Here is a 27,848-nt window from a genome sequence, read left to right as displayed (position 1 = left end):
TCCAATTCATTTGCAACATGACTTTTCTGCCTTTTTATTACTTTAATTATTAGTCAAGGGCGTTAACTCCGCTCCAGGAAAGTTGTTTACTATTTATATGTGATGTTTGAAGTAGGTACATGTAAGGACTACAGATACCGATTTTCTGTACCAGGCGGGACATTAACGATGATGCAACTAGAAAACCAGCCAGGTGGCAAACCTACTCACAATTCTTATGTTGAAATGTTTGATGAAATCATTAATAAGATTATCAGAAATATCCAAATCTCACTATGTTGCTATCTGCATATGAACCCTTAGGTCGTTGAATTCGCATAAAGCAGTGAGATTTTGGTAGAAGTGTTCAGCCCTGTTAGCGTTGTAACTGTATATATGTAACTTGTTAACGTGTTCAGTCTATTTTGTGTACCTTTTGTAACTTACGTGATTCTTTTGTAAAGCGCTCTGACACCTTTGTGTAAAGTTCGCGCTCTATAAAACTGCATTAAATAAATGAAAAAAAATCCACAATGCAGATGCGTGTGTATCAGAGAGGCAAGGAAGTGAACAAAATAACCAAGCAAAATCGTAACAATGTTCAAACATATTGAGAGTTGGCAACATACTAACTAGCAGTACATCATTGCGCGGTGTTCACGTATAAGAGGCGCACAACGTTCGTTCTCCTGAGCAATCTAACTGGTGCATGACTCCAGAGCCCCCCTCGCACAAGCCCCGCCCTTCAGGGGCGTGGAATTACAGCCAATGGGAGGAAGAAGGTGGGCGGAATCGAAAAGTGATGTCTCGCCAGCGCTGGTCTGAAAGAGCACTTCCGTGTTGTCATTCCTGCAGGCAGCATGCTTGTCGTTATTATGGGAGTCAGCGGCTCGGGGAAGTAGGTATACCTGTAACACGTTTTAATAAGTGTAAGCGCTTTGCATTTCCATTTGATAATTGCTACCAATGCTCACCGTCTGTGTGAAGCAGGATGTCACCGAACGAAATGGAGCTGTGTGTGCTTTCGCACCTCATGCTGTATTTTTTTGCGTAAGCCCTTTCCAGTGAACAGACTGTTCTTTTAAACCGGGAATTGGCGTCAGCGAATGGTGGTGCACTTGTGTGTTTCGTTTAGTGCTCTGTCGTTTAGTGCTCTGTTGTTTACGGGGATACAATGTTCCTTCTGGGTTCAAAGTCTGCAAAATGGCAGAACTTGTTTCTAGGACTAATACAAAAGAGGCTGAACACAGCTGCATTATTCTGTCTTCTGTTTCATCTTGGCAGTTGGCACAGGCTACCAGGTGCTGGCAAATCATTTTATTTGTTCCCATGACCAGTCACACCAAACCCAACTGTATATCTAATCCGCAGTTCATTGTTGTTTTCTCTTTCTTCACGCAAGAAAAAAAATCGGGGGTAAAGAAGGGATTACATTGCGATGTAGCCGAGATATTTTTCGTTTTAATTAGTTTCGAAAGGTTCGACTCATTTGAAAATACAGGGCTATGCATTTAGGTTCATCAAAATGTTTGAAGTAATTATATAGCCCAGCATGTAAATTGCCGTTACATCTTTTCCATCTATTTTTGTTGTTGTGTGGCCTGTGTGGCCTTTCTGGAGTTAGGGGACTTCAGTCTACTTCCGTTTATCTAGGGGCAGTTGTCTATTTCGTAAAAGCCACTTTCACCTAACATTGTTTTTGCTGTCTACGTAGCTGCCAAGGATTGTGTGAGCATTTCGACGTATATTCATTGATGTACAGGTTTATAAAGCAGAGTGCCCTGACTCTAGCACACATATCCCGTGGAGTGCTTTAAAGTGCTGAATGGGAACCTTCTTAGCTCTATATTGACCTTTAGTATAACGTATTTCTCTAACCGAATTGTCTTTTGGCTGTTGAGAAGTATGCAGAATTATTTCCCAATTCTGAAACATATTTTTAGGTCCCGACCTAAAGCATTGCTTTCGCAATGCTTGTTTGTCGCGATTTATAGTAAGCGGTCCGAAAAGTCTGCCAAAACGGCAGATTAGCCCCAGTTCATATGATCTATGTGCGTGCACAAACCAGCCACGTCACAAACCACCATTTGTCTGTGCCTCGCATCAGACTTCAAAGGCTGCCGCTCCCCCCCATCAGATGTTCTTGCGTGCTACACTCCTTTCCTTAACACTCTGTCACATCCTTTGCTGAGCTTCACCTCACCCCTTCCTCTGCCCTGCCCCACCCACCTCCTCTGCCCACTTCCCTCCCTAAAATATCTTCCTAGCTCCCTTTTTCCGCTCTCGCTTCCTTGTTTAATATTGCCCTCCCACACAATAGCAGCATTTCCCTGGTTGTTTTCCCCCGTCGCTGCTTCCGCCCGGCCACCACCCTCCTACATAAACACAGCGTTTCACTTATTAGGTAAGCCCTGACACAAATGCTGTGTTGTGACGCGCTGAACTCTCAGCACACACGGAGTGAGCCTGTTTGTCAACAGTCCTGCTGTGAACCTTGGCTCAGTTTCTGTCCACTTCCTTTCTTCCGTTTTCTGCTTACTGCCTCCAAGCTCCAAAACTGTAGCATGGCGTCCTCATACTAGTTCCGAGCTGCCTCTCTGCAAGCCCGCAGATGCTTTTTGTTGGGGGAGCCCTACCATGCCCAGAACAATAGCCAGGTAAATAAAACTTCTAAAAAGGCCAAGTTAAGCAGATCCGATACGCAAGTACAGAAAGTCAGTGTTCAATTCATTTCACACAAAAATGCAAGCTATGTGCAGTGCATTCTTTAACCCAGCTGACATTCTCAAATCACAGCCCCCTCTCTCACGATGGCGCTCGGGGGGGCTGCTAGGTAAGTCTGCTGTAATAGAAGCAAACTGCCCCACTGCAACTAAATACTCCACAGGAGCAGACAAATGTAACATGCGCACAGCCTGGTAGTTGCATTTTGATGGAAACACGCAGCCGTCACCATTCGTGAAAATAAGTTAAGTAAAGCAAATTCAGTGGGTCTGCAAACATCCACATTCACTTTTTGAGGCAAGCAGCTTGCCCTCTACGGATGACTTCCTTATTTCACTGTTGACTCTTTTCTTTCACTCTTCAGTGTCACACAGGGGCTGCACTGCACTAGCCGTACTGCACCATGTCTGAGTTTTGTCAGCTGCAGCTGAATCATTGTGGTGTCAACTCCACCCTCCATCTCCAACTCCACCCTCCAACTCCAACCTCCATCTCCAACCTCCATCTCCAACCTCCATCTCCAACCTCCATCTCCAACTCCACCCTCCATCTCCACCCTCCAACTCCAACTCCACCCTGCAACTCCAACTCCAACTCCACCCTCCATCACTCAGGAACACCACCACAATACTCGGTGGCACCACCACATTACTCGGTGGCACCACCACATTACTCGGTGGCACCACCACAGTACTCGGGGACACCACCACAGTACTCGGGGACACCACCACAGTACTCGGGGACACCACCACATCACTCGGGGACACCACCACATCACTCGGGGACACCACCACATCACTCGGGGACACCACCACATCACTCGGGGACACCACCACATCACTCGGGGACACCACCACATCACTCCGGGACACCACCACATCACTCCGGGACACCACCACATCACTCGGGGACACCACCACATCACTCGGGGACACCACCACATTACTCGGGGACACCACCACATTACTCGGGGACACCACCACATTACTCGGGGACACCACCACATCACTCTGGGACACCACCACATCACTCGGGGACACCATCACATCACTGGGGGACACCACCACCACATCACTCGGGGACACCACCATCACATCACTGGGGGACACCACCACCACATCACTGGGGGACACCACCACCACATCACTTGGGGACACCACCACCACATCACTTGGGGACACCACCACCACATCACTTGGGGACACCACCACCACATCACTCTGGGACACCACCATATCACTCAGCCCAACCACATCATCACTCAGCACCACAACAGCACTGTCCTTGCTTGCTAGCAACAAGCATTGCCATAGCCAATAGAACTCGCATTAGGAAAGTGTAAGCTATTGGCTTTGTGAATAACGATGCTATTAATTTATATATTTTCAAAGCCAACACATATTAAAAAAATGTGTCATTTACAATACCAATAGCTCACACTTTCCTAATGCGAGACCTATTGCATTGCAAATGCTTGTTTTGATCTGGGACCAGTGAAAAGTATTCATGATCTTTCTAAGACTCGCAGCTATCCAGGACAGGGATCTGTGTGGTAGACTAGGAATGAAGCCTCGGGGAGGGTGTCCCTGTTTATTATTATTTTTTTCTCTGTCCTCCGCCAAAGATAAATCTGTCTGCACTGTAAACTGAAATCTGGAAAAAAAAAGTGTTTGTGTGTGTGTGTGTGTATGTGTGTGTATATATGTGTGTGTGTGTGTGTGTGTATATATATATATATATATATATATATATATATATAATTACACACATCTTCTGCTGCTTATTAGGTTATTAGGGCCCACAATATGCACTGTACAAAAAATAATCCCATTTACTTAGACCTATCCATTTGGATATGAAGACTTCAAACGGCTTATTGCTTCAGTTGTGGTAAATAAATAATTAATTACCGGTACTATTTTTGAATACATTGAATAAAACAGATAGCTCAATAAATAAGAGACAGGATTCGAGGTATCTGAGTCTAACAGGCTTTAATCAGGCATAAGGGAAGGGACAGGAACGGGATAGCCTGCACGGAAATGGAATGGATGGCAGCTGCAATGCCTCATCGACAGTGCAGCATATATATAGTATAATACATTACATTACATTGCATACAATAGGCGTAGCAGTAGGCGTAACTCGTAGCAGTCGCGAAAGATAAGAACAAAATGGGTGCAACAAGAAGGCGTGTACATGGACATGTGATGTAGACGTCACAGAAGTGTCATAAGATAGGCGGAAACACGGAGGGGGCTACCTGAGCAGCTGGGACCTTTAACCTAGTGGTGCGCGCAAACGGGCAATGACGTGTTACCAGGGAGAACTGGGGGCTATGACTTCTGCACTAGAAGAGGAGACTAAAGTCTGCGGTGTCAGGACGACATGTACCTATGGCATATCTGGTATCTTGTGTTTGGAGTACATGTTGATAGAAACTAAAAGCTATCAGGGCAGAGGGCAGAGGCTACTTGACTCTAAGGCTGGTGCATGCATTTATTCTTCGTGTAATGCGTGTGCTATGAATCTTCTATGAATATTAATACAGTAATTCTCTTGCATGGAGACATACAGACTAGACTATAGCTGAAGCTGTTTATACGGTTCAGTAGCTAAGGAATGTGAAGACGAGAGGCTGGACTGATAACTAGAAGCATAACATACTCTTGGCAGACAGGCAGGCAGAGCCAGGCACCGCGCGGCAGGAAGTAAGTGAAGGGTCAGGGATGCAGGTGGGGGCTGTATCGCTCCTCGGAGAGGGTTCAGGAGACTGGAGCTTGAATCTGGCGTCCGGGCCTTTTTGAGGCCTAGAAACGGGGACAATTCAATGAATTAACGTGTACACTGTAAATCGTGGTAACATAGGCCTAATACTCATTGCTTTCACGAGAACTGGATACTGGCATACTAGAGTTTGACACAACTATAATTGCGTCTTTAATCGATCATAGGGGGATACATGCATATCGATCATGTACATATAACATAGGATGGGGAACACGTAGGCACATATAACATGGCAAAATTTAATTTTCCACATTCCCTCCTTGTGCCCTACGTTTCCATCAGGAAACATCAATATTCATGATACCATCTATCTGTTCATATAGCATCATTTGCTCGTCTCGAATTGTCTTGGAACGGAACTTAGGACTAGGAATACAGGATGTAGCACACAAGCCGCAAATCGCAGGGCCACATTGTAAACAGAGGCAGCAACTGAATATGATCATTACTGCTATACCTAGGAATGACAATATTTTCCATCCCCAGGCAGATATGATACTCCAGAGCCAACCGGACCATGTCCAGGTGCCTGGATCTTGGTGTAACTGATGGGCAATTTTATGAAGTCTGGTTATAGCTGAATATACAGACGGTGCGTTATTAGGAATGAAAATGCAGCAACTAGATCCGATGACTCTACAAGCTCCTCCTCTATCGGCCAGTATGACGTCAAGGACGAGACGATTTTGGAGCACGACAAATCTAATGGCAGATTGCTCTTCGGTTAAATTACCTAGAGCGGAAGTAGTCTCATTCACTACTGCTTCAAGGGTTCTGGTTAACCTACGTATTAACTTACTATTCTGGACCGGACCGATGAAGAAAAAGAAACCTTTATTGAAGTCTTGATATTGTTCTAGAGCAGTTTCAGTTTGATCGACAATTGGGGACTCAGTCTCCCTTCTATGTCTAACGTGTACTAGATGTGTGTTTCTATGATAATCGGGTGGGGCTAGATAAACTGGTGGCAGTAGGAAGGCAATATAACATGTTCCATCCCAATCGAGGGGCAGACGTATATATGAGGTCTGACCACACACAAAATAAGAATGACGTGAGGCTTTGAAAATAGATTTCCCACTGTCACTATACTCGACCACAGTAGTACAATCACTAAGACCTACATGTGTGGAACCATTCTTTCTGACACATAATTCGCCTTTAACTGGTAGGACTGTTATGGAAGGCGAGTCTGGAGTAGTTTCGGACTGAACATTCAGGACCATGAAATTCGAGGAATAATTACCTAAATCATATACTTCATTTTCTAGATCAGAACCGGTTCTGTGGGGAAAACCTTCCTTGTCTGGGAAACATGTTCGATTCAAAAGGGACATATCAGTTGAGGATGACGTTAACGTGGACCATGCTCCACACGAACCATTGTGTGAAAACGGATAAGGAAAAAGTGGCAGAACTCCCTTCGGTGTCTGGAAAGGGGGAAGTCGACCACACACCCAACAATTAGTGGCATTGCTGGTCTGGTGTGAATAGTGTAACATTCTGATAAATGTGTTATTACGCATAGCAAGACGATAGGATAACTCGTGAGGAGGCAGGTCACTAAATGTGTGCTCTACTGTAACATTAGGAAACATATGTACATGTGAAATAGGAAAACATAAATGAAAAGCATAACTTATGCAGGTAACCATAAGACTCAGAAACATAAAAAATAACAGAGTAACGATGCATCTACTGCAAATATTCTTTTGATAGCGTAATCTCTTAGAGTTTTGACTAACTCTCTCACTATGTGGGTCTATTTCATACATGTCAGGAACCTGTCTAACCGCTTCACCCGAGAGGGACTTAAACAATTAAACTGTCTGACTTGCTAGACCTCAACTTGGCTTTATACTCCTGCTGCGGAGTTTTCTCTAACAGGGGAAGTTTAGAGTCTGTGTCTGGGCAGTCTTTGAGAACGGGGCAGTCTTTGATAAATGTCTTTGGTCGTAATCCATGGAATTTCTTGATGTGGCTGGTATGTACCCAGCCCTTGCGTCCTTCGAGCTTGACTGCGGTCCTTGTTGTTAATAACACCAACTTGGGCTCCTTCCAGCGGGGCTCCAGCGGACTTGAACGATCGAAGTTTCTCACGAGGACGAAGTCGCCTGGTATGACTTCGTGCGGTTTCACTTCGGTGTTGTCTGGAAATGCAGCGGCGACCTGTGAACGACAAGAGTGTAGGGCAGACATCAAGGAAGCTAGGTAATCTGTCAGCATATTACTGGAAACGTCTGTAATCTTTCGGGGCATAGGTGTACCCCACATATTTGGAGGACGGCCGAATACGACCTCGTACGGGGACAGACCTGATCTAGAGTGTGCAACCATTCTCATATAAAAAAGGGCAACTGGCAGTGCTATTATCCAATCTACACCTTTCTCTGCGCATACTTTTGCAATGCGGATTTTCAATGTCTGATTATGTCTCTCAACTAGACCAGCTGCTTCGGGGTGCCGTACACAGTGGAACTTCCACTGGTACCCTAACAGAAGGGATACTTGTTTCATGAGTTCAGAGGAGAATGGCTGGCCGTTGTCTGAATACACGACCCTTGGCAAACCATAGCGGGGGAAAAACTCACGAACCAACTGCCTGGCAGTGGTCGCGGCAGTGTAATCTGGAACTGGATATGCTTCGTCCATCTGGACAAAGCGCATACAACTACGAGGACATACTTGAAACCTCGACATCGCTCCATCTGAATATAATCCATCTGGAGGACTTCAAAAGGGTGGTCAGGAGGATGGAATCCACCTTGTTCCACCGGGACACTTTTACCTGGATTGAACTGACAACAGATCATGCAGGTACGCACTTTCTGCTTGGCTGCTGCTCGTAAATGCTTGTTGAACCAAATGTTCTGGATACTGTCTAACATGGCCTTTTCTCCTAGGTGTACTGGACTATGTGCGGTGTTAATAATGACTTGAACCATAGAGTCGGGGAGAAACCATGTGGCTTTTCCCTTCGTCAACCATCCTTGATCTGTCTGGACCCCTCCTTGTTCGGACCATTTCTTGATTTCATCAGAGGTAGCATGTGACTGGATATCTAGTACATCTTGTGTAGGGTCCTTAACTGTCATACAAGTAGTCTGTTCTGGAATGTGTGTCGGTGTCTTGTTAACTGGAATATCTGGAGTCTGAGCTGTAAGCTTGGCTGTACGATCTGCCAGGTCGTTACCCTGGGAAATGATGTCAGTAACTTTCGTATGTGCTTTGCACTTCATAATGGCAATAGCTGTCGGTAAATGTATTGCATCTAACAGAGCTTGAATGAGGAGACCATGCTGAATCTTAGTTCCATGAGAAGTCATGAAACCTCTCTCTTGCCAGAGCACTCCAAAGTCGTGTACGACTCCGAATGCATACCGTGAATCTGTGTATATGCTAACTTTCAGGTTCTTGGCACGTATACAGGCTTGGGTCAGAGCAACTAGCTCTGCTGCTTGAGCAGACAGGGTATCAATACGGTGTGTTTCTATAACTTCAGTGTCCGTAGTCACTGCATACGCGGCTACTAGTTCTCCTGTACTTGTTCTCATACATGAACCATCCACATAAAGTGTCAGGTCAGGATCAGGTAATGCAATATCTGTCAAGTCTTGTCTTGGCTTTGTCATGGTGTTAACAACTTCCACACAGTCATGTGTGGCAGGACTTGAAGTAACTGACGGTAACAATGTAGCGGGATTTAAAATGTTGCAGCGTCTGATTTCTATGTGTGGCTGAAATAATGTCAGTTCGTAACCTGTTAAACTTGCAATTGTCAAGTGTTGAGTCTGAGTTCGGTTTAAAAGAACTTCCACGGAGTGTGGGACTTGTACTGTCAGGGAATGTCCTAACACTATGGAATCACTTTGTCTGATAGCTAGAGCTGTGGCTGCAACTGACTTGAGGCACGCAGGCAGAGCCTGGGCTACTGGATCTAATGTGCTAGAAAAATAAGCACAGGGCTTGTATTGTCCTGCTTGATCTTGTGTGAGAACAGATAATGCAGTACCATCACGTTCAGTAACAAAAAGTGTAAAAGGCTTACTGTAGTTTGGTGTTGCTAGAACAGGTGCATTACATAAAGCTTTCTTTAATTCATTAAAAACAAGTGTATGTTCCTGGGTCCAAGGGGGGACAGTCGATACGGCTGCCTCCTGTGTCGTTAACTGTATCAGTGGTTTGGCTAGATATGCGTACTGAGGAATCCATTGTCTGCAGTAAGAAGTGAGGCCGATGAAAGCTCGTACCTCCTTCTGTGTCTTGGGCTGTGGAAGACGTGCTATTAACTGGATACGGTCAGGTGTCAACTGCCTACCCCTCTTGGACAGTAAGTGTCCCAAGTAGACCACTTGCTGGACACAGAACTGAAGCTTTGAAGGGGACACCTTGTGCCCCATCTCGGCCAGGAAATACAAGACTGTCAGTGACGCACGTTCGCAGTCACATTCAGAACGGGCTGTAATTAACAGATCATCGACATACTGGAGTAGGGCAGTGTCAGTTGGCATGTGAATATTGTCTAGTTGTCTCTTAAGTGCTTGACTGTAAATACTAGGACTTTCTGTGAATCCTTGAGGAGCTCGTGTAAATTTATAGCTTCTTCCATTTAAACAGAAACCGAAAAGAAACTGGCTGTCTGGATGAATGGGGACACTAAAGAATGCGTTCTTGAGATCAATTACAGTAAAGAACGTGGCTTCAGAATCAATGGCTGTCAAGAGTGAGGAAATATCTGGGACTACTGGGTACTGTGGTATGATACATTTATTAAGTTCTCGAAGGTCGATCACTAATCGATAACCTGGAGGTGCATTCGGATCAGTACGTTTCAGAATCGGAATGATAGGAGAATTACATACATTGGAGTCAGTTTCTACAACTACTCTTTGAACAATAAGTTCGTCAATAATTTTGGATAAGGCTGCTACAGCCTCAGGTGGCAATCTGTACTGTCTGATTCGTGGTAATACAACACCTTGTTTCAGAGTGACACGATAGGGTGTAATGTGCATACAACCTACATCAGTTGGACCTTGCGCCCATAAATGCTGTGGTACATTCAATAATCTTGGATCAAAATCACGTAATACATAATGACCTTTAAAATCTCGCAGGAACAGTCTTACTCCCTCTGGGGAGCAACAAATTATGGCACCTAATTCTTTCAGTGTCTTAATGCCTAATACATTTTCTGGACATGACTTCGTAAGTAACAAATTAGTAGTTCGGGACAGTGGACCAACTTCTAGAGTAACTGGTTTCGATATTTCATTAACAATAGGCTTTCCTGAAAATCCAAGGGAAACATTTCTTGAGCCTGAGAGCGGAGCCCCTGGAACCTCGTCATGACTGATGGTAGTCCTACTTGCCCCTGTATCAATCAGAAACTTTCTGTCTTTCCCTAATACTTGACTATGTACATAGGGACCCTCTTGATCTACAGGAATCTCGATGAGAGGCAAGCCAACCTCCCTCTCTAGGCTGTTTCATGAATACGGCTGATAATCTGGATACTCTGTGCATACTGGTACAACTGCTGTGTAACGTGCTGTGTTGCAGCTATAGGCTGCGGTACTGTAACTGTCTGTTGTGCGTTCTGCGGTGGCTGGGAAGTCTGTGAAACTTGTTCTTGTCTAGGCGGACGCGGTCTCTCTTTAGTCTTACCAGTAGCTATGTTATGTTTCAGAACTGCACATTCGTTTATAAAATGACCTGGCTGTTTACAATAATTGCATGTCCCTTTAACGGGAGCTGTAGGATGACTGGCTTGATTCGGACCCCTCTTCTGACTGTCTTGTGGAACAGACTGTGCAACTAATACTTTCATTTTCGTGTCTTCCATACGTCTTCTTTCATGTTCCTGCTCTTCCCTGATTCTGTTCTGGTGATACTGGAGCATCTGGAGCATCTGTGACGGAGTATTAGCTTGCCAAGAACTCTCGACTTTCAGTACTCGATTTTTAACTTGTGGACTTGAATTCTCGACTAGTTTGGTAACAAAAAGATGTGGATACGACTCACTACTTGTTTTCAGACCACTATTAATAATGAAACATTTCTCGAATCTAGAATAAAAGTCACTAGTATCTTCATCTTGTTTCTGTTTACAGGCTGAGATGGCATCCCAGTCTTCCTTTTTCGTGGCTAGTAATCTTGGCAAGACTTGTATTAACAGTTCGGGCAAAGCTTTAGCTTTATCCCCAAGACCGGTACCTGGTACTCGTGTGTTATCTTCGGCTTCTAATGCGGACCAATCTATCTTATTCTCTCCCACCTCCCATTCTTTTTCTTTAAGTTTTTCATATATGCCCGCAGGCAACAAGACCTTTAACATTTTAATGATATCAGGATACGTGGATTCTCCCATACGGAGCATGTCTTTTAGTTCACGGTGGAACCCTGCTGGATCTTTATCATGACAGGGGATTAACTTCTTCATTTCTAAGAGTTCTATTTTCGTGATGGGGGTGTAAACAAATACTCGTTCTAGAGCACCCCCCGTTGTCCTAACTGGATGTACTTCTCGTAACGGATTCTGTCTATCTATGTAGAATGACTTCCTTACTGGGGGTGGAACGGGAACAAAATGCGGAGTCAGGAACGTACTGTATTTGTGGCGCTGTTCTAGAATGACATTAATTAAATCGGTACCTAGACCTTTCCATCTGTACTGGAGTAACTCGTTCAATACATCATGTAAAGGACCTGGATCAGAATGCTGAACCTCATACAGTGTAATGAGGTGCTGGATCATATACATACCCACCAGACGTTGCTCGGCTGGGGGTAGTTTCAGGAACATTTGTGCCACGATTTCATCTGGAAACGTGGTAGAATCACTAGTCCACCGGACTGCTGATCGGGCTAGTTCTTGTTCATGCATGGTATTAAGTTCACTATAACCTATTCGTGATTTCAGAATTTTATCGGTAGCTTGGAATACTTGCTCAAGAGAACATTGTTCTGGCACTGGAGGAGGAAAACTTTTCTTGTAATCTGGACGTGAATGTCTGTCGGAAAGTCTAGTTCTACCTACATACGCTATTCTGTCGGGATTTTCGCTGTCTACCTCTTCACTTGAAGAGTCATTCTCTTTCTCGGCTATTTTCCTTGCTTTCTCTTTTTCGTGTATGTCTAGAATTTCCTTACGGATTTTCCTGTACATAGCGTCTATACAATTCTGTGTCTTGTGTTTCCCTCGGCTATATTATCACTCCACTTTGTCAGGACTTTCATCTTATCTTTATCTTTCTCAGGATAGTCTTGTTCTCTTATTAAACAGTTAATCAAAAACTGTAAAATCAGATGTTGAGTCTCGACTTTTCTGTGTGCCATAGCTTCGTGAATACTTTCTGGATCCTCCCCTGTACGGATAAAACGATATATTCTATCTAGATGGTCCTTCATGTCTGGCAGAGTAACCAAAAAGGTGGTAACTCATCGTAAACGTACTGAATACAGTATCATGTAATCTTCACCTGGTACTGAATCATATACGCAATCAGTAAGGTATTTCTTGAGAGCTGCGTAAGTAGAGACTTTCGGTGTACGTTGTAACGCTGCTTCTCTCAGCGTCATTCGTTTCGTTTGAGGCGGGGTGGTAGGAGCGCCTCCCGCCGCCCCTCCTGGGCTAGAGTCGTCAGGTAATACCGGACGTGCGGGTGCTGGTAACGTGACTGGTAAAACAGGTGCATTTACTGTAGGCTGGGCCGGGGGTACATTAACTTGGTCCCCGGGACCAGTGGCTGGAGGAACAGGGATTACATTATTAACAGGGTGCTGAGGTTGAACAGGCGGAATATGATTTGCATATTCTGGGACTGTATCGTCCAAATAGGACGAAAGAAAAATTTCAGCTGCGGTCGGTTTATGACGTAGCCTAGTCGGGACTAATGGTGGCGGAAAATTACTGGATACTTCCGGGGTTGCCTTCGGCAAGCCCTCGGCAAGAAGAGGATACATGCCCCTTATAAGAGCATTTCTCTGTCTGTCTGACTGTTCTGCTCTAACTCGTTCACCTTCTTCTAGAAGTTCCCTTTCTTGGGCTTTTTCTGCGGATTCCCTACTTAATTCTGTTTTTCTGATTTCTTTTTCGGTTCTTCTATGAGATTCTTTGCGCCATAACTCGATGGCATCTTTCTGGGACTGTCGGGCTTTCTTTTTCCATAATGCCTCTTCTACTCGCATGATGCACTCGGCATCCCATGTACCTGATACAGGCCATCTATATTTCTCTTCTAGATCCTTGGTATAGTCGACCCATAAATCTAAATACAATATGGCACTTAAGCCATGCTTATGATACATAAAATGTCCTGGACTGTCCCTAGGCGGGACAGGAACTGATTCTTCGAGTAACCCTTTCCGGGTTCCTATCTGACGTAACTTGGAAAACAGAGGCATTCTAGACTTGAATCCAAACACAATACAATACACGATAAACACAGTAATGAATAGCAAAACAAATCACTCATACCACGACATTGAAAACACATTAAATAACATTAATAACAGTTCGAACAGAATATTACCTGGTACATTTAAAACATAATACTCGGACTTCTCGAGAACAGACTTACTAGAATTACTGGATGCACTGCTAAAACAGTACAGAACATACCGGTCCCATAAAGAGACACGTCAGGACCCGTATCCACCTAAGTGAATACTTCGGACTGGATCTGTGTACCCAAACCCATCGGACCAGAGACAAATTAATTGACCCTGTCTAGATACTACCCCAGCAACGGTACTCACCGGGCAGCAAGAACGGAAGGCCTCGGACTGGACTGGACTGCTACGACGTCGGACTACGAACTTCGGACTTCAGTTACAGGTGGGCCTCCGGATACCTCGGACCTTGTACTCTCGGCTTGGGCTCTGGTCGGGACTCGCCGCATTCCTCACCGCCTCGTCTGGATGCTGGACCGCAGTCTCCGTCTCCTCCGTGGGCCTGAGTGATACTTGAAGCAGAAATATCTGCACGTGCACGGTATGGTTCCGTCACGGCTGCAGAGGGTCAGGGGGCCTGCGTGGCTTCGCCGGCGCGTGGGGAAAGGGCAAGTCCCTATTCGGGCGCCATTATGTGGTAAATAAATAATTAATTACCGGTACTATTTTTCAATACATTGAATAAAACAGATAGCTCAATAAATAAGAGACAGGATTCGAGGTATCTGAGTCTAACAGGCTTTAATCAGGCATAAGGGAAGGGACAGGAACGGGATAGCCTGCACGGAAATGGAATGGATGGCAGCTGCAATGCCTCATCGACAGTGCAGCATATATATAGTATAATACATTACATTACATTGCATACAATAGGCGTAGCAGTAGGCGTAACTCGTAGCAGTCGCGAAAGATAAGAACAAAATGGGTGTAACAAGAAGGCGTGTACATGGACATGTGATGTAGACGTCACAGAAGTGTCATAAGATAGGCGGAAACACGGAGGGGGCTACCTGAGCAGCTGGGACCTTTAACCTAGTGGTGCGCGCAAACGGGCAATGCCGTGTTACCAGGGAGAACTGGGGGCTATGACTTCTGCACTAGAAGAGGAGACTAAAGTCTGCGGTGTCAGGACGACATGTACCTATGGCATATCTGGTATCTTGTGTTTGGAGTACATGTTGATAGAAACTAAAAGCTATCAGGGCAGAGGGCAGAGGCTACTTGACTCTAAGGCTGGTGCATGCATTTATTCTTCGTGTAATGCGTGTGCTATGAATCTTCTATGAATATTAATACAGTAATTCTCTTGCATGGAGACATAAAGACTAGACTATAGCTGAAGCTGTTTATACGGTTCAGTAGCTAAGGAATGTGAAGACGAGAGGCTGGACTGATAACTAGAAGCATAACATACTCTTGGCAGACAGGCAGGCAGAGCCAGGCACCGCGCGGCAGGAAGTAAGTGAAGGGTCAGGGATGCAGGTGGGGGCTGTATCGCTCCTCGGAGAGGGTTCAGGAGACTGGAGCTTGAATCTGGCGTCCGGGCCTTTTTGAGGCCTAGAAACGGGGACAATTCAATGAATTAACGTGTACACTGTAAATCGTGGTAACATAGGCCTAATACTCGTTGCTTTCACGAGAACTGGATACTGGCATACTAGAGTTGGACACAACTATAATTGCGTCTTTAATCGATCATAGGGGGATACATGCATATCGATCATGTACATATAACATAGGATGGGGAACACGTAGGCACATATAACATGGCAAAATTTACTTTTCCACACAGTGACCAGTGCAAAACATCAGAGTTGTGTTTAGGTGGCTTGTAGAGAGCTCAAGCAGCCATTCTGAGTTGAGTGTTAGAAGTATTTCAGGGTGATGGTGTCAATTTGACTAAGAACGAAAGACTGAAATAGTGCTAACTTGCATCAAATGCTTGATTTGTAAAAAAAATAGAAAAGTAAGTGACAGTCTCTTTATCAGGTGGCCACTGTAGCTTGCACCACCCAGTGCCCATGCCAATGCTCCAAATTACAGTATCCCACAATTATCATCAGACTTCTTAAGTGTGACATATCAGACTATTCCAGGCCACCTAAAGCTAAAAGAATGGTGTGGGCTGCATGTTTTATTCATTTTGTAATATGTATTGAATTATTAGATACTCTGTTGTTGTGCTCATCTGAAAATTAGACCGGCAGTGCCATCATGTGGTGGACTGTCATAAGTGCCGGTGATGAGAATAAAGTGCTGGTTCTGAGCACCAGAAACCCCCGGCCCAAATTATGCACTGCTTACGTCACATGTACAGTTTCTTTTTGGTGGAGCCAACTGCTGAGATATGTGGCACTAGCTTATAGTCTTAGGATGCTTCTTGGAAGAAGTCCCCTTTTAGCTTGTGTTTGGAAGTATTGAGAGACTTAGGCCCCCATTAGGATGGCGGGCGGATCGCCCCCGCCGGGCTGGCGGTAACCACCACTGGCCTGGCGGGGGTGATCTGCCCTCCATCCGTGCCCGAATGACCGTCTGCCGCTTTTCCGCCCCGATCGCCTTACGACCGGGCGGAAAAGGGTTCAATATGGTGGTGGTGTCTATCAGACATCGCCAGCCATATTAGAATGGGCATTTTCCAATTCCTTTCCTTCAAGCTATTGGCGTAGGGTGCCCACACCTGGTTGGGGATTGGAATAGGGTGCCATCCTGACGCTTGCTTGCAAGCAGGTGTCAGGACGGGGCAGGTCTCTCGAGCCGGCACCCTATTCCAATCCCCAACCAGGTGTGGGCACCCTACGCCAATAGCTTATGGAGCACGGCTAGGGCTCCTTTAGGTCATGATCGAATGGGCTGTTCTGACTATTAAGTCATAGCCACTACTTAATACCTGTAAGACCGTGCCCCCCGCTGATCATTTAGAGGGTCAATGGTACCCCTCTACTATTAAACTTCACTTTCGTGCACTACACCACCACCACCTTTAATTTTGGTCATTATGAAATGCCAGGGATCCTTTGGACCGACATAGGCGTGAAACATGTTGACCTGATTAGTTACCTGGGCACATTACGCCTGTGTTGGTAACTCCAAAGCTACGGGTTGTTTTACTCTACCAAGGGTACCTTTTCATTAAAAGTCCTTTAGGTATACCCTTAGGTAGTTTTAACCTCACTACACGCACAATAGCACTTTATATCCAGGACTCTACCCACACATCCCAATGCACCCAACGGCAGTTGTCTAAAAGATCTCTGCCAAAGTGACCCTTTGGGGGACCCGTAGGGCATTGCACCGCCGGCCCGACGAGAAGCAACTGCCCAATGATGAAGCATGACATCCTTCGGGGTGTGTGAGGGCAACAAGAGACAAAAATTGTCTTTTCTTAGCACTTCCCCCTCACTCCTCTCACTGAGTCCGCGACCTAGCACCTCTTCCTTATTCTCTATATTGGTTATCAGGAGTCACCACAGTGTCTTATGTGTAAACGTCAGTTGATCTCTCAAGCAAAACCCAGCAGCGTTCAGTTGTATGGCAAGGATGTTTCTATTTGCAATTTTTTTGATGGGCACAAACGCTTGGACTGTCTGAAAACATTGTTTCAGGATTGCATTGCAAGTGCTTCTGTCTCCTACTTCAGTTTTGGATGAATTGATGAGATGTATTTTCGGAATAATCTACAAGCCTGCTATACTTTAGGCAATGTGTGGCGACAAAGATTATCTTTATAAATCCAGTGGCATTGATTGAATGATCCAACGTTCCATCCTTTTAAAATTGGGAGATAAAGTGAAATGCTAGAGCAACTACAAATGAAAACAAAATAAGGGTGATATAATGCAAGCCTCAGGGTGCCAATATTTGGTGTCTTACACAAAATTCCCCACCCAAAAACTGAGTATATATGTAACAGAACCTCTGCTGTAATCCTAACCACGTAGCCCATTTACTTGTGAGAACCCATAATGTGTGATTAGGAAGTTGCCAGGACAGCCAAGAAAAATAGGAGGAATAGCTCACCCTTCAATACTTCCTACAGGACTGCTGGTGTTTGCTGCCTGAGCCTTAAACCTGGAGGTTGATGAGTGGCTGAGATGAGCCTGAGGACAATCTGTTCCATTGGACTGATAACTAAAATGTGAACGCAGTTTATTCAACCATTGGTATCAATCCTTGTATGGGTCATAGGCCAAAGGAAATGGTAGAAAGGAGGCAGTCGTAAAGAATGTTATTTTGTAATCGCCCTTGGATCTAACACTTCTCAGAGCAGATTTGCTGATTAAAAACTCAAGAAGCACAGCAAGATTGCACTGTGCTTAATGTAACTGTAATTTTCTCAAGTCATGTCTAAACATCCCTAAGGATAGGATACCTTAAGCATCGAAGGCCTTGGTATGTTACGAGTCCAACAAATGCAGTGTGATGGAATTGCCTCCATGCGTCAGTCTGTCCACATATGCAGGCTAAGCCCCGCATTTCCCTACTCTTGATTGTTTTGCAGTTCAGGTGATACGTTATTTCCTTGCATAACCGTAGTCTTGTTCCAGTCAAGGTTTGTAGAGCAGACTCCATGGGCAGGTCTGTGCAGTCACACCAATATTTGGCACTGACAGCCCTCATGTTTGGCTGCAGACCTGTGATTCAAACATAGCAGTTGGAGCCTCCCAGCCAAGTTTCTTAACAATGAAGTCTCTGTAGCATTTGCGGCCAAATACTATTCCAGGCCACCCACATGGGAGAAGAATTGCGTTGGCAGCATGTTCTTTTCACTTTTAATATATATTGAATTATTAAATAATCTGTTGTGCTCATATGAAAATTAAACCTGGCCATGTTGGTAACTCAGCTTTCGCTTTCTGCACTGGTAGAGGTAATACTAATATTGCAAGCACCTGTCAGACTGCCAGGCAAGACAGGAATCTTCTCTGTGGTGTATTAGTGATACAGTTCACGCCACAACTGCGAGAGAAACTGGAACGTCTTTGTAGCATGGATCATTCCATTTTCTTGTCCACTGTGCAACAGTGTCTAAGCAATGGCTGACCGAAGAGGCCTAATACATCTTCAACCAGTCTGGGCTGGCTTGTGTTCCCATTTGGAGGGGGCCTTGCCTGGCAGTTCGGGATGGACTATATCCGTGAGGAGCAGGGTCAGTACTGATTTGCATAAGGTAGGCTTCCCTCTAGAGTGGCAAAGTGGGCGAAAAATCAAGGGTTCGAATGCTACCCAGAGAGATTGCCAGTGCTTAGACATGCTTGCTTCCATCACCTTTTGTTTCCTTATGGTGCTCTGCATGCCAGCAACAAGCTGAGGCACTCGCCATGGACAGACTCTCCTTCTGCAGGGCGAGGCACAATATTTATGACTCTTGGCTGGCAGGTTTCTAGGCTCATTCACCAGATCCTCAGCTCTTTTCAGCAGAAAGTGGAAACTTCAGGTGGTGTCCCCTCACCTCTGCGAGACTGGCCATCAAAAGGACCACTTTTTAATGGATAGCGAGCAGTAGATAGATGGATACGAGGAGATTGCTTGACACCCGTCACAGATCCTCCTAAAATTCAAATTGTCCATTTGAATCTTTGGAGAATCCATGATGGATATCAAGCTATTTTTCAATTTATCTACTGCCCACTAACCATTAATAAGTGGTCATTTTGAGTCACTGTGCCAGTGGATTTCCTGTTTTGGGCGTCCACAGAGCAATTTCTATTTTCTGCTTTTTGTGTTTTGCAGTCCTGTATGTGGCTTTCCTGATGTAGGCGCCCTTTTCGCCGAGACTCGTGTAGATTCCATGAAGGTCAATCAACAATTCAAGGCACACGTTCTATGATCATTTCCAAATTAACTTTGAGAGTTATTGTTCATTTATGATCTTGGACTTTTGTCACCCTGCTTTTAGAAACATAAGACTAAGTAATTAGAAGCACTATGTAATGATATTGTTGTGCATGTGTGACTGTATGGAGATGTGATTGTTATCTGATATAGATGTGACTGTATCTTTTCATTTTGTATATCATGCGCTTCCTTTTTTTTTTAAACGATGTCAAGTCAATAATAAAGTAGATTGATTTTTTTTTATTAATTAGACTTATGGCTCATCTATTGTGTATAGTTGTTCATGTGTGTTCTAACTACAATAGTATTTTTCCTGCCTTGAGAACTGCTATCGTTAAACAGGAGGTCCCTATTTGTACAATTATGATACAGATCTAGACAGTATGATCAATCTTGCTACAGAGCACTGAAAATAGGACCACTTTCGGTAAGTTTAAAATGTGGTTATGGCAGTGGCAACAGATAAACATTTGGTCGAAAATGCGTCCGGGGGCCTGGTTACGGGGGCCATGTTACTGGTTACGACCCATCTTGAGGTCCCTAAATATCCTGACCAATAACAAAGCTATGAACGAAATGTTGTTTAAAGGGGGATTTGACCCAGTTACCAGTCCATTTTTAAAGTTTCTTAAAGTGCCGCTCCCAGCCCTTCATGAGGAAGCAGAGCCCATAGGCACCAAAGGGCTCTGTCAACCCCAGTGCTGTTTTGCTCCTTGATGAACTGGGGGCGGGGGGGGAAGCAATGGGTTGGTTCCCATCGTATTTTACAGTAATCTGGTAATTAGGCTTGCTATTCAAAATTGGCAAGGGTTTTAGGTGTGCACTATTTCACCCAACAGAGTAAACTGGGGCATTTTTACTATTTACACCTCAAGGAGCACTCTTACACGAAGCACTTTAGCATACCGCTTCTTGTAGAGCACTAGCTAGTTGCCCTGCTAATGGCGCACCAGTGAGCAGCAGTCCAATATGAAGTATTTTCACATATTTATTTCAGCTGAGCATCAGTAGGCTGCGTTGGTAGCGGTGCTCACTTGAGCATCAGCTGCAGTTCATTATGCCAGCCCTAGATTAATGATTCATAAAGGGGGGTGGTGATGGACAGAGTATCTGAATTAAGCAGAACACTCCTACCCAGTCAAAAGATCAGGGCTTGATCCATCACCGTTTTTTAGCTCACTGCACCATCCCAGTTCAGAACCTGGCTACATGCAAATTAGTCTGTCCCTGGCCCTAGATTAATAGCAGCTAAAGTTGATCTTTGCATGACTGGAATATCCCAGCCAAAATGTTTACTAGTGGCACGGCCATTTATTAAGTTGGCTAGACCTCTTTAGCTGGACATCCATAGCACTGTATAAAGTTGTACGAGACACTATAAGTTGCATTTCAAGGAGCACTTTAATTAGAAGCACTTTAACAAATGCCCGCCTGAAAGCCATTGCCTTTTTTAGGTTCCTCGTTATCCCTTACACTCTTCAACCTCTTCATGGAACCACTCTCCGATCTGTTACAAACATCCAACGTGCAATTCCACATGTGTGCAGACGATACCCAACTCTACCTCAAGATCAACACCTTGGATGACATTAGTTTGCTCAATAATACTCTAAAGACCACCCAAACATGGCTGGCAGTGAATCACCTCAAACTGAATGCTTTAAAAGCTGAATTCCTCCTTATTGCTCCACCCACCAAAGTCCCTACTATGCACAATTTGATAAAACACCTCACAGCACTCGATGTTCAACCAACCATTGTGGATTGGGCGAAATCACTTCGTATAACTCTGGACTGTAACCTCAATATGCAGAAGCATATTAGTAATGCAACAAAGGGAGCAAACTTTCAGATCAATACACTAAGGAAGCTAAAGCCCTTCCTACCTCCCAATGACTTCAAGTTAGCGGTTCAGGGTCTAGTTCTACCTCGGCTGGACTATGGAAGTGTCGCGTTATTCGGTCTCCCCAAAGCCACCACAGCTCCTCTAAGAGCCTCCACTAACGCAGCAGCGAGACTCATCACTGGCTCGAAAAAAAGGGCCCACATTTCCCCAGATCTAAAATCTTTAAACTGGCTGCAATTTGAAGCCAGAATCCATCTGAAAATAGCTTGCATGACGCACAAGGCCCTTCATCATAGTGCACCCAGCTATCTCACACAAAAACTCACAATAGCTGGAGGATCAAGATCAACAAGAAGTGCGGAATACCTCCTTCTGAAACCACAAAAATTCAATAAGAAAAAAACGTATAAGCGTTCCTTTTCAGGAATGGCACCCAGGATTTGGAATGCCCTACCACCAGAAATAAGACTGAACCCCTCCACCTCCTCCTTCAAATTGGAAGTAAAAGGCATCCTTATGGCAAAATTTATGTAAACATAGCCTCACATGACTGTGAAGAACCCCTATTCCACTCTTTTTACCTAACAATCTAATGCTTGGCTTGTTATATGTATAGTTTTGTTCCACTTATTGTGACGTTTTCATCTTCAATGTATTACCATCATCCTTCAAAACCGACCGGTCCAGTTTTTGCACCTTATCTGATGTGCCCTTTTATCTGTGATTGTTCTCTGCTACCATTCTCTATGGCCATGTTTACTCTTGAACGTTTGATCTGTCCTTTTGCTCGTTTATTAAGCTGTTTGATGTTATTCTTACGGTCCTGCTTATTTTTATTGTTTGTTATGCCTATACACATTTACTGTAAAGCGCTCTGATACCCGCGCTCTATAAAACTTTCAAATAAATAAATAATGGAGAATCGAGCTGTCAATCTCCATGTGCTCTATGTACCCCACCTTTTAGAAGCACTTTAAAACCGGCATTTCATGCAAAGTCATAGTCAGGCGCCCTTGGAACTAATTTTCTCTCCCTGCCAAATAGCGGACTATCAAACTATAGCTTCCCCGTGGGGTCTCAACACAAACATTTTCAAAGGCGAGTTTGTTGACAATTTTACTGCGCTTAAATGTTAATGGCCATTCTTTATTATTCTTCTAAATGTCAGTGTTTGTCTGCAGTTACTGCAACCGGATGATGACACATGGTTACATTTTTTTAGGAGTGTAATGTTTTTGTTTACATTTTAGCAGCAGCCGCTATGTTATTGTAAAGATTTTAATTAATTGAACAAAAAACTTAATTCTGATTCTGACGCACTGAAGAAAGAAATCACTGCTGCAGAAGACAGCACAAGACACATCAAAAGAAGCTTTGACTGACGAGTGGGCAGTATACCAACTAATTAAGGCCAAGGGCAAATACAGGACACTGATATATCACTTCTGATTTGTGCCAGGGAGGACGGGGCTGGAGGACTACTGGCTTGGCGTGTGAGCGCAGATTCCTCTAGGATATCTGTACGTACAAGATACAGTGACTTTGTATAAAACCGTTAACTCTCAAACCACGATTAATGCAACCCTTGTTAAATACTACTGTTATTTGCCTGGGTTAGCCTCACGTAGCAATGTTGCACATTTTCTTACGTTGTCCTCTTTCTGCACAATAACATTTGTACTGTGATCTTTAGCACATATTTGTGTGCGTGACAATGTTGGATTGGTTTTCTGAAACTGCTTTGTTTACACATCTGGCTTTGCGCAACATTATCATGATGCCTCGAACTTTGAGTACAAGGCCTTTACGCACACAATACAAATGTCGTTCTATCCTAATTCTCGGGGCGACAGGGCTATCTGCATACCCATAACAACACTATTCTGCATATACATCGCAAGGATGCTTTTTAAAAAATGAATTAAGAAGCATTTCCGGGGGTTAGCAGAAGAGACACTTTAGCTGACATCGAGGGGTTCCTGTATGCCAAGGCTTTGCCAAGCTGCTGCCTAACATCTCAGTAAGGGGTGTCCAGCTAGTGACCAAGACAGGTTCTACATTCTTTCCTGCCTGGTAATGGGGTTGGATCATCCAGTTGGGTGGGGGGGAGATTCTTGGCTACACACCTACATACACTCTAGAGGCACATAGAGTAGGGATTACAGAGTAGAAATACGCCTGATTACCACCTTGCTTTATAGGTCTGCATATATACAGTGTTTTAGCCCCATTGTAGAACTATATCTGCTATTTACTATTTTTTTTTTTTTCACAACGATTTTATTGAGAAAGATGAGCATATGGATGAAAGTGGCATCCCACAATCAGGACGATACCACCAGGCATTGTAGTTACATTTGCAAGATAAATCTGAGCATTGAAGCAATGAACCAGCGGAACCATTGGTACAGAAAACCCCAACCCCATCTTCCTTATTTCAGAATTTACCTACCCAACTCCCCGAACCCTCCCTCAACCCTCCCTAACCCTATGCACGTGTGTGTGAGCCATATGCACCGTATCACTTTGCGCAGCAAGTGTGAGTGTGGGAGTGGACTTCTCCGGGGCAGACTAGGCTATAGGTCTTCCTCCGGGTCCTCCGGGGGGTCCAGCGTCAAATCTCTATAGTCTGCCCACCGCTTCCATATCTTGAAATGTTTGCGAGGGCAACCCCGCGCCTCAAAGATTGGCCTCTCCAGGCCCATACAAAAATCTAAGCCTGCCTTCCACGCAGCCAGGGGGGGGGCCTCACATCCTTCCATGCTCGGGCCATATCTCTTTTGGCTACCATCAGTCCCAGGAGGAGCAGGTGACGCTTATAGACATTACCACCAACCCCCTCCAGGATGTGTAGCAGGCCCAGGCGGTGGGTACGGGGAAGGGTCCAGCTCAATACCTCCGACAGACAGCCCCATACACCCCTCCAAAAACCAGCTAGTTTTGAACACGACCACACCGTGTGGAGCAATGTACCTACTGCCGCCCCACATCTCAGACATTCCGGGGACTCAATCAGGCCCGCCTTCCACAGACGCTCTCGAGTATAGTAAGCCCTATGCAAAATCTTGAACTGTATGAGGCGAAACCGCATTGCTATAGCTGCCCCCCTCGGGGATTCCAACGCCTCCCGCCAGTCATCCTCATCCAGCGGCCCCACATCGGCCTCCCAGTGCGCCTTCAGCCGAAGAAGAGTGGAAGAGCAATGTACAACCATGGTCTGGTAAATGCGCGATACTTTTTTGTCTCCAAGGTCGCCCATGAACACCTTCGCCTCGATCGGGCTGAATTCCGGGAGCGAGTCAAGATTAGTGATACTGGGCGTCAATGCATGTCGAAGTTGTAAATAGCGATAAAATTGAGATTGGGGCATACCAAATTCAGCACTAAGAGCCTGGAAAGATTTGAGAGTCGTCCCGGACAACACGTGACCGAGCTGCGATATCCCTATTGAGTCCCATCCATCGAAGCCTGATAGCTTAGAAAGTTCTGGCAGCAAACCGTTACGCCACAACGGCGTTTCCGCGGTCAGTCTACCCCACCAACCCATACGACGCAGGGCCTGCCGCCATATCCCAAATACAAGTTGAGTGACTTTCGGCAACGGCCGACGTAGCCGGGGCGAGTATAAGATAGCGTGGAGCGAGTTATCTCCCATCAACGCACGTTCTAGAGCGTACGCCGGATCTCCACCGTCCCCATACCACCATTCATTTAGAACAAGAAGATGGGCGGCTTGGTAGTATGACCGTATATCCGAGGTGGCCAGGCCCCCACAGTACGTGGACAGGAAACATGTGCGCAGCGCCACCCTGGCGGCACCACCAGCCCAAAGGAAACGGCCCAGTACTGATTCAACCCGCCGGAACCACTGGGGCGGGATAGGATACGGATGGTTCTGTAGTTGGTAGAGTAGGCGCGGCAGTGCAACCATCTTAAAGATAGCCGACCTGCCAAAAATGGAGAGAGGCATTCTGGACCAAGTTGTAATATCTACCTGGACCCGCTCCCAGACGGGCAAGAGGTTATGTTCCCAGGCCGCGTCCACCGAGTTCGAAAGGAATACCCCAAGGTATTTCAGGCCAGTAGTGGCCACCTGCAGTTCCGAAGCCCAGGGATCCGTCACCATATCTCCCTGTATCACCCATAAGGTAGATTTACGGACGTTGAGGTACAGACCCGACACCTCTCCGAAGAGTTGCATGACCTCCAGGACACGTGGGCCGGAGTGCTGTAGATCGGTTAGGAAGAAGAGGACATCGTCCGCGTATAGTGCAATTTTATCCGACAGTGTGGTATTCCACTCAAAGCCCCGTATCAACGCGTCTCTACGAACTCTGGCCGCTAGGGGTTCCATTGCTAAGGCAAAAAGATATGGGGAGAGAGGGCACCCCTGTCTTGTCCCTCGGCCAATGCGGAACGTCTCTGACACTGCCCCGGCGACTCGCACCGACGCCGTGATGTCCGTATAGAGTAGTTCGATATAGGAGCGAAAAACCGGGCCCAGGTTGAGCCACGACAGTAGTGTAAACAGGTATGTCCAGCTGACCGAATCAAAAGCCTTGTTGATATCAGCCAACAGCAGTGCCGCCTGGTCCCCCACGGCCCCAACAGCGCCTAGCGCCGCCTGTGCCCGTCTAATATTGTGTCGCGTTGCCCGGTGGGGCATGAAGCCCGCCTGATCAGAGTGAACTAGATCTGTAATATACGGAGCCAGGCGGTTCGCCAGGGCCTTGGCCAGAATTTTTGCCTCTATGTTGATGAGGGAGATGGGTCTGTACGAGTCATGGCTGCCCGGGGGCCTACCAGGTTTCTGAAATACCACTATTTCGGCATGGCGCCAATCGGGAGGCAACGTGCCCCGCGTCCTCGCAACCTCAAGAACTCGGCGATAGTGTGGCCCTAGCTGTACGTGGAATTTTTTTAAAAATTCACACGGGTAGCCATTGGGTCCAGGAGCCTTACCCGCATTAAGCTGCCCCAGAGCGTCTCCCAGCTCCTCCGCTGTGAGGGGTGCATCTAGGAGCTCCTTGGTCTCGTCCGATACTTGTACTGGCGGTAAACCCGCGAAAAACTGGTCCAATGCACCCTCAGGCAATCGGTCACAAGAGGCGTATTGGGCTTCAAAGTACGAGGCGAAGCTTGCCGCCAACTCGCCAGGGTCAGTCAGGACCTCTCCGTTACCGTCCATGATGCCCGGCAGCACAAGGGGTTGAAAGTTGTGTTGGCACAAGCGGTGGAGCATGGAGCACGACTTGTCCCCCCACTGATACACCCTACTCCTGGTGGCCAGCCACGCCTGTCTGGCTTCATCCATCAAGAGGGACGCATACGATTGCTGTGCTTGTAAAAGCCGCCTGAGCCCGATCGCATCTCCACCCTCGCGGCTTTCTCTTTCTAGGGCCTCCACCCGCTCAGCCGCCACTGCAGTTTGTTCCCGGCGCCGCCTACGGGCCCCCGAGCACCACGCGATATCCACACCACGCACGGTAGGCTTCATTGCTTCCCATACCACTTCCACGTCCGCCCCCTCTATCAAGTTCTCCCGCCAGTAGTGGTCTATGGTTTCTCGCAAGTGTTTAGTATAGGCTGGCTGTAGCAGATGCCACGAGGACATCCTCCACCGGAATGGCTGCCGTGTCCGCATGAGGTCTATGTTAACGGAGACTGGGGAATGGTCGGAGAGGCCCCTCGGCAAAATGGCCGCGCTCAGTACCCTACTCAGGCATTCCCGGGGTAAAAACACACAGTCTATGCGCGAAAATGACCCATGTACCGCCGACATGTATGTATATTCACGGGTCGCAGGACGGAGATGTCGCCAAGCATCCACCCAGCCCAGCCCCTCACTCATTGCATGCAGTCTAGTGGGCGGAGGGGAGGGGGAAGGAGACTCAGCCATTTCCAGGCGCCTCCGGCGATCCAAGCACACATCCATCACGTCATTCCAGTCTCCCCCAATTACTGCCAGTGGCCCAGATATATCGTCCCACACAGAGAACAGCCTCTCAGCCAGGGCCCACTGCAGGGGAGGGGGGGCATACACACACCCAAACACTATAGGTTCTGCGCCCACCTTGCCTTTCACAAACAAGTAGCGACCCTGTGGATCTATCCATTGTTTCTCATGAATATATGACATCCTACGGTGAATCAATATGGCCACTCCCCTGGATCCCCTAGTAAACCCGGCATGGAAAACATGTTGGTAGCCAAACCTCTG

General features: G+C 46.0%; 1 protein-coding gene across 4 annotated transcripts in view; it reads left to right on the top strand.

Annotated features, from left to right (window-relative positions):
• The first annotated feature begins 698 nt into the window (after positions 1-698).
• Positions 699-27,848, top strand: part of IDNK (IDNK gluconokinase) — a 159,501-nt gene continuing 132,351 nt past the window's right edge. For 2 of the 4 annotated variants that reach the window (XM_078675835.1, XM_078675834.1), the window contains exon 1: positions 699-877. In XM_078675835.1, coding sequence (XP_078531961.1) covers positions 840-877 — 38 coding nt within the window. In that variant the 5' untranslated portion in view covers positions 699-839. The remainder of the gene's footprint in view (positions 878-27,848) is intronic. The other 2 variants (XM_078675830.1, XM_078675833.1) reach the window with 2 other exon arrangements.

Source organism: Lissotriton helveticus, chromosome 2_1 (assembly GCF_964261635.1).
Source record: "Lissotriton helveticus chromosome 2_1, aLisHel1.1, whole genome shotgun sequence".
Taxonomy (NCBI): domain Eukaryota; kingdom Metazoa; phylum Chordata; class Amphibia; order Caudata; family Salamandridae; genus Lissotriton; species Lissotriton helveticus.
Note: the sequence above shows the minus strand (reverse complement) of the source record. Positions and strands in the feature narration are given on the sequence as shown.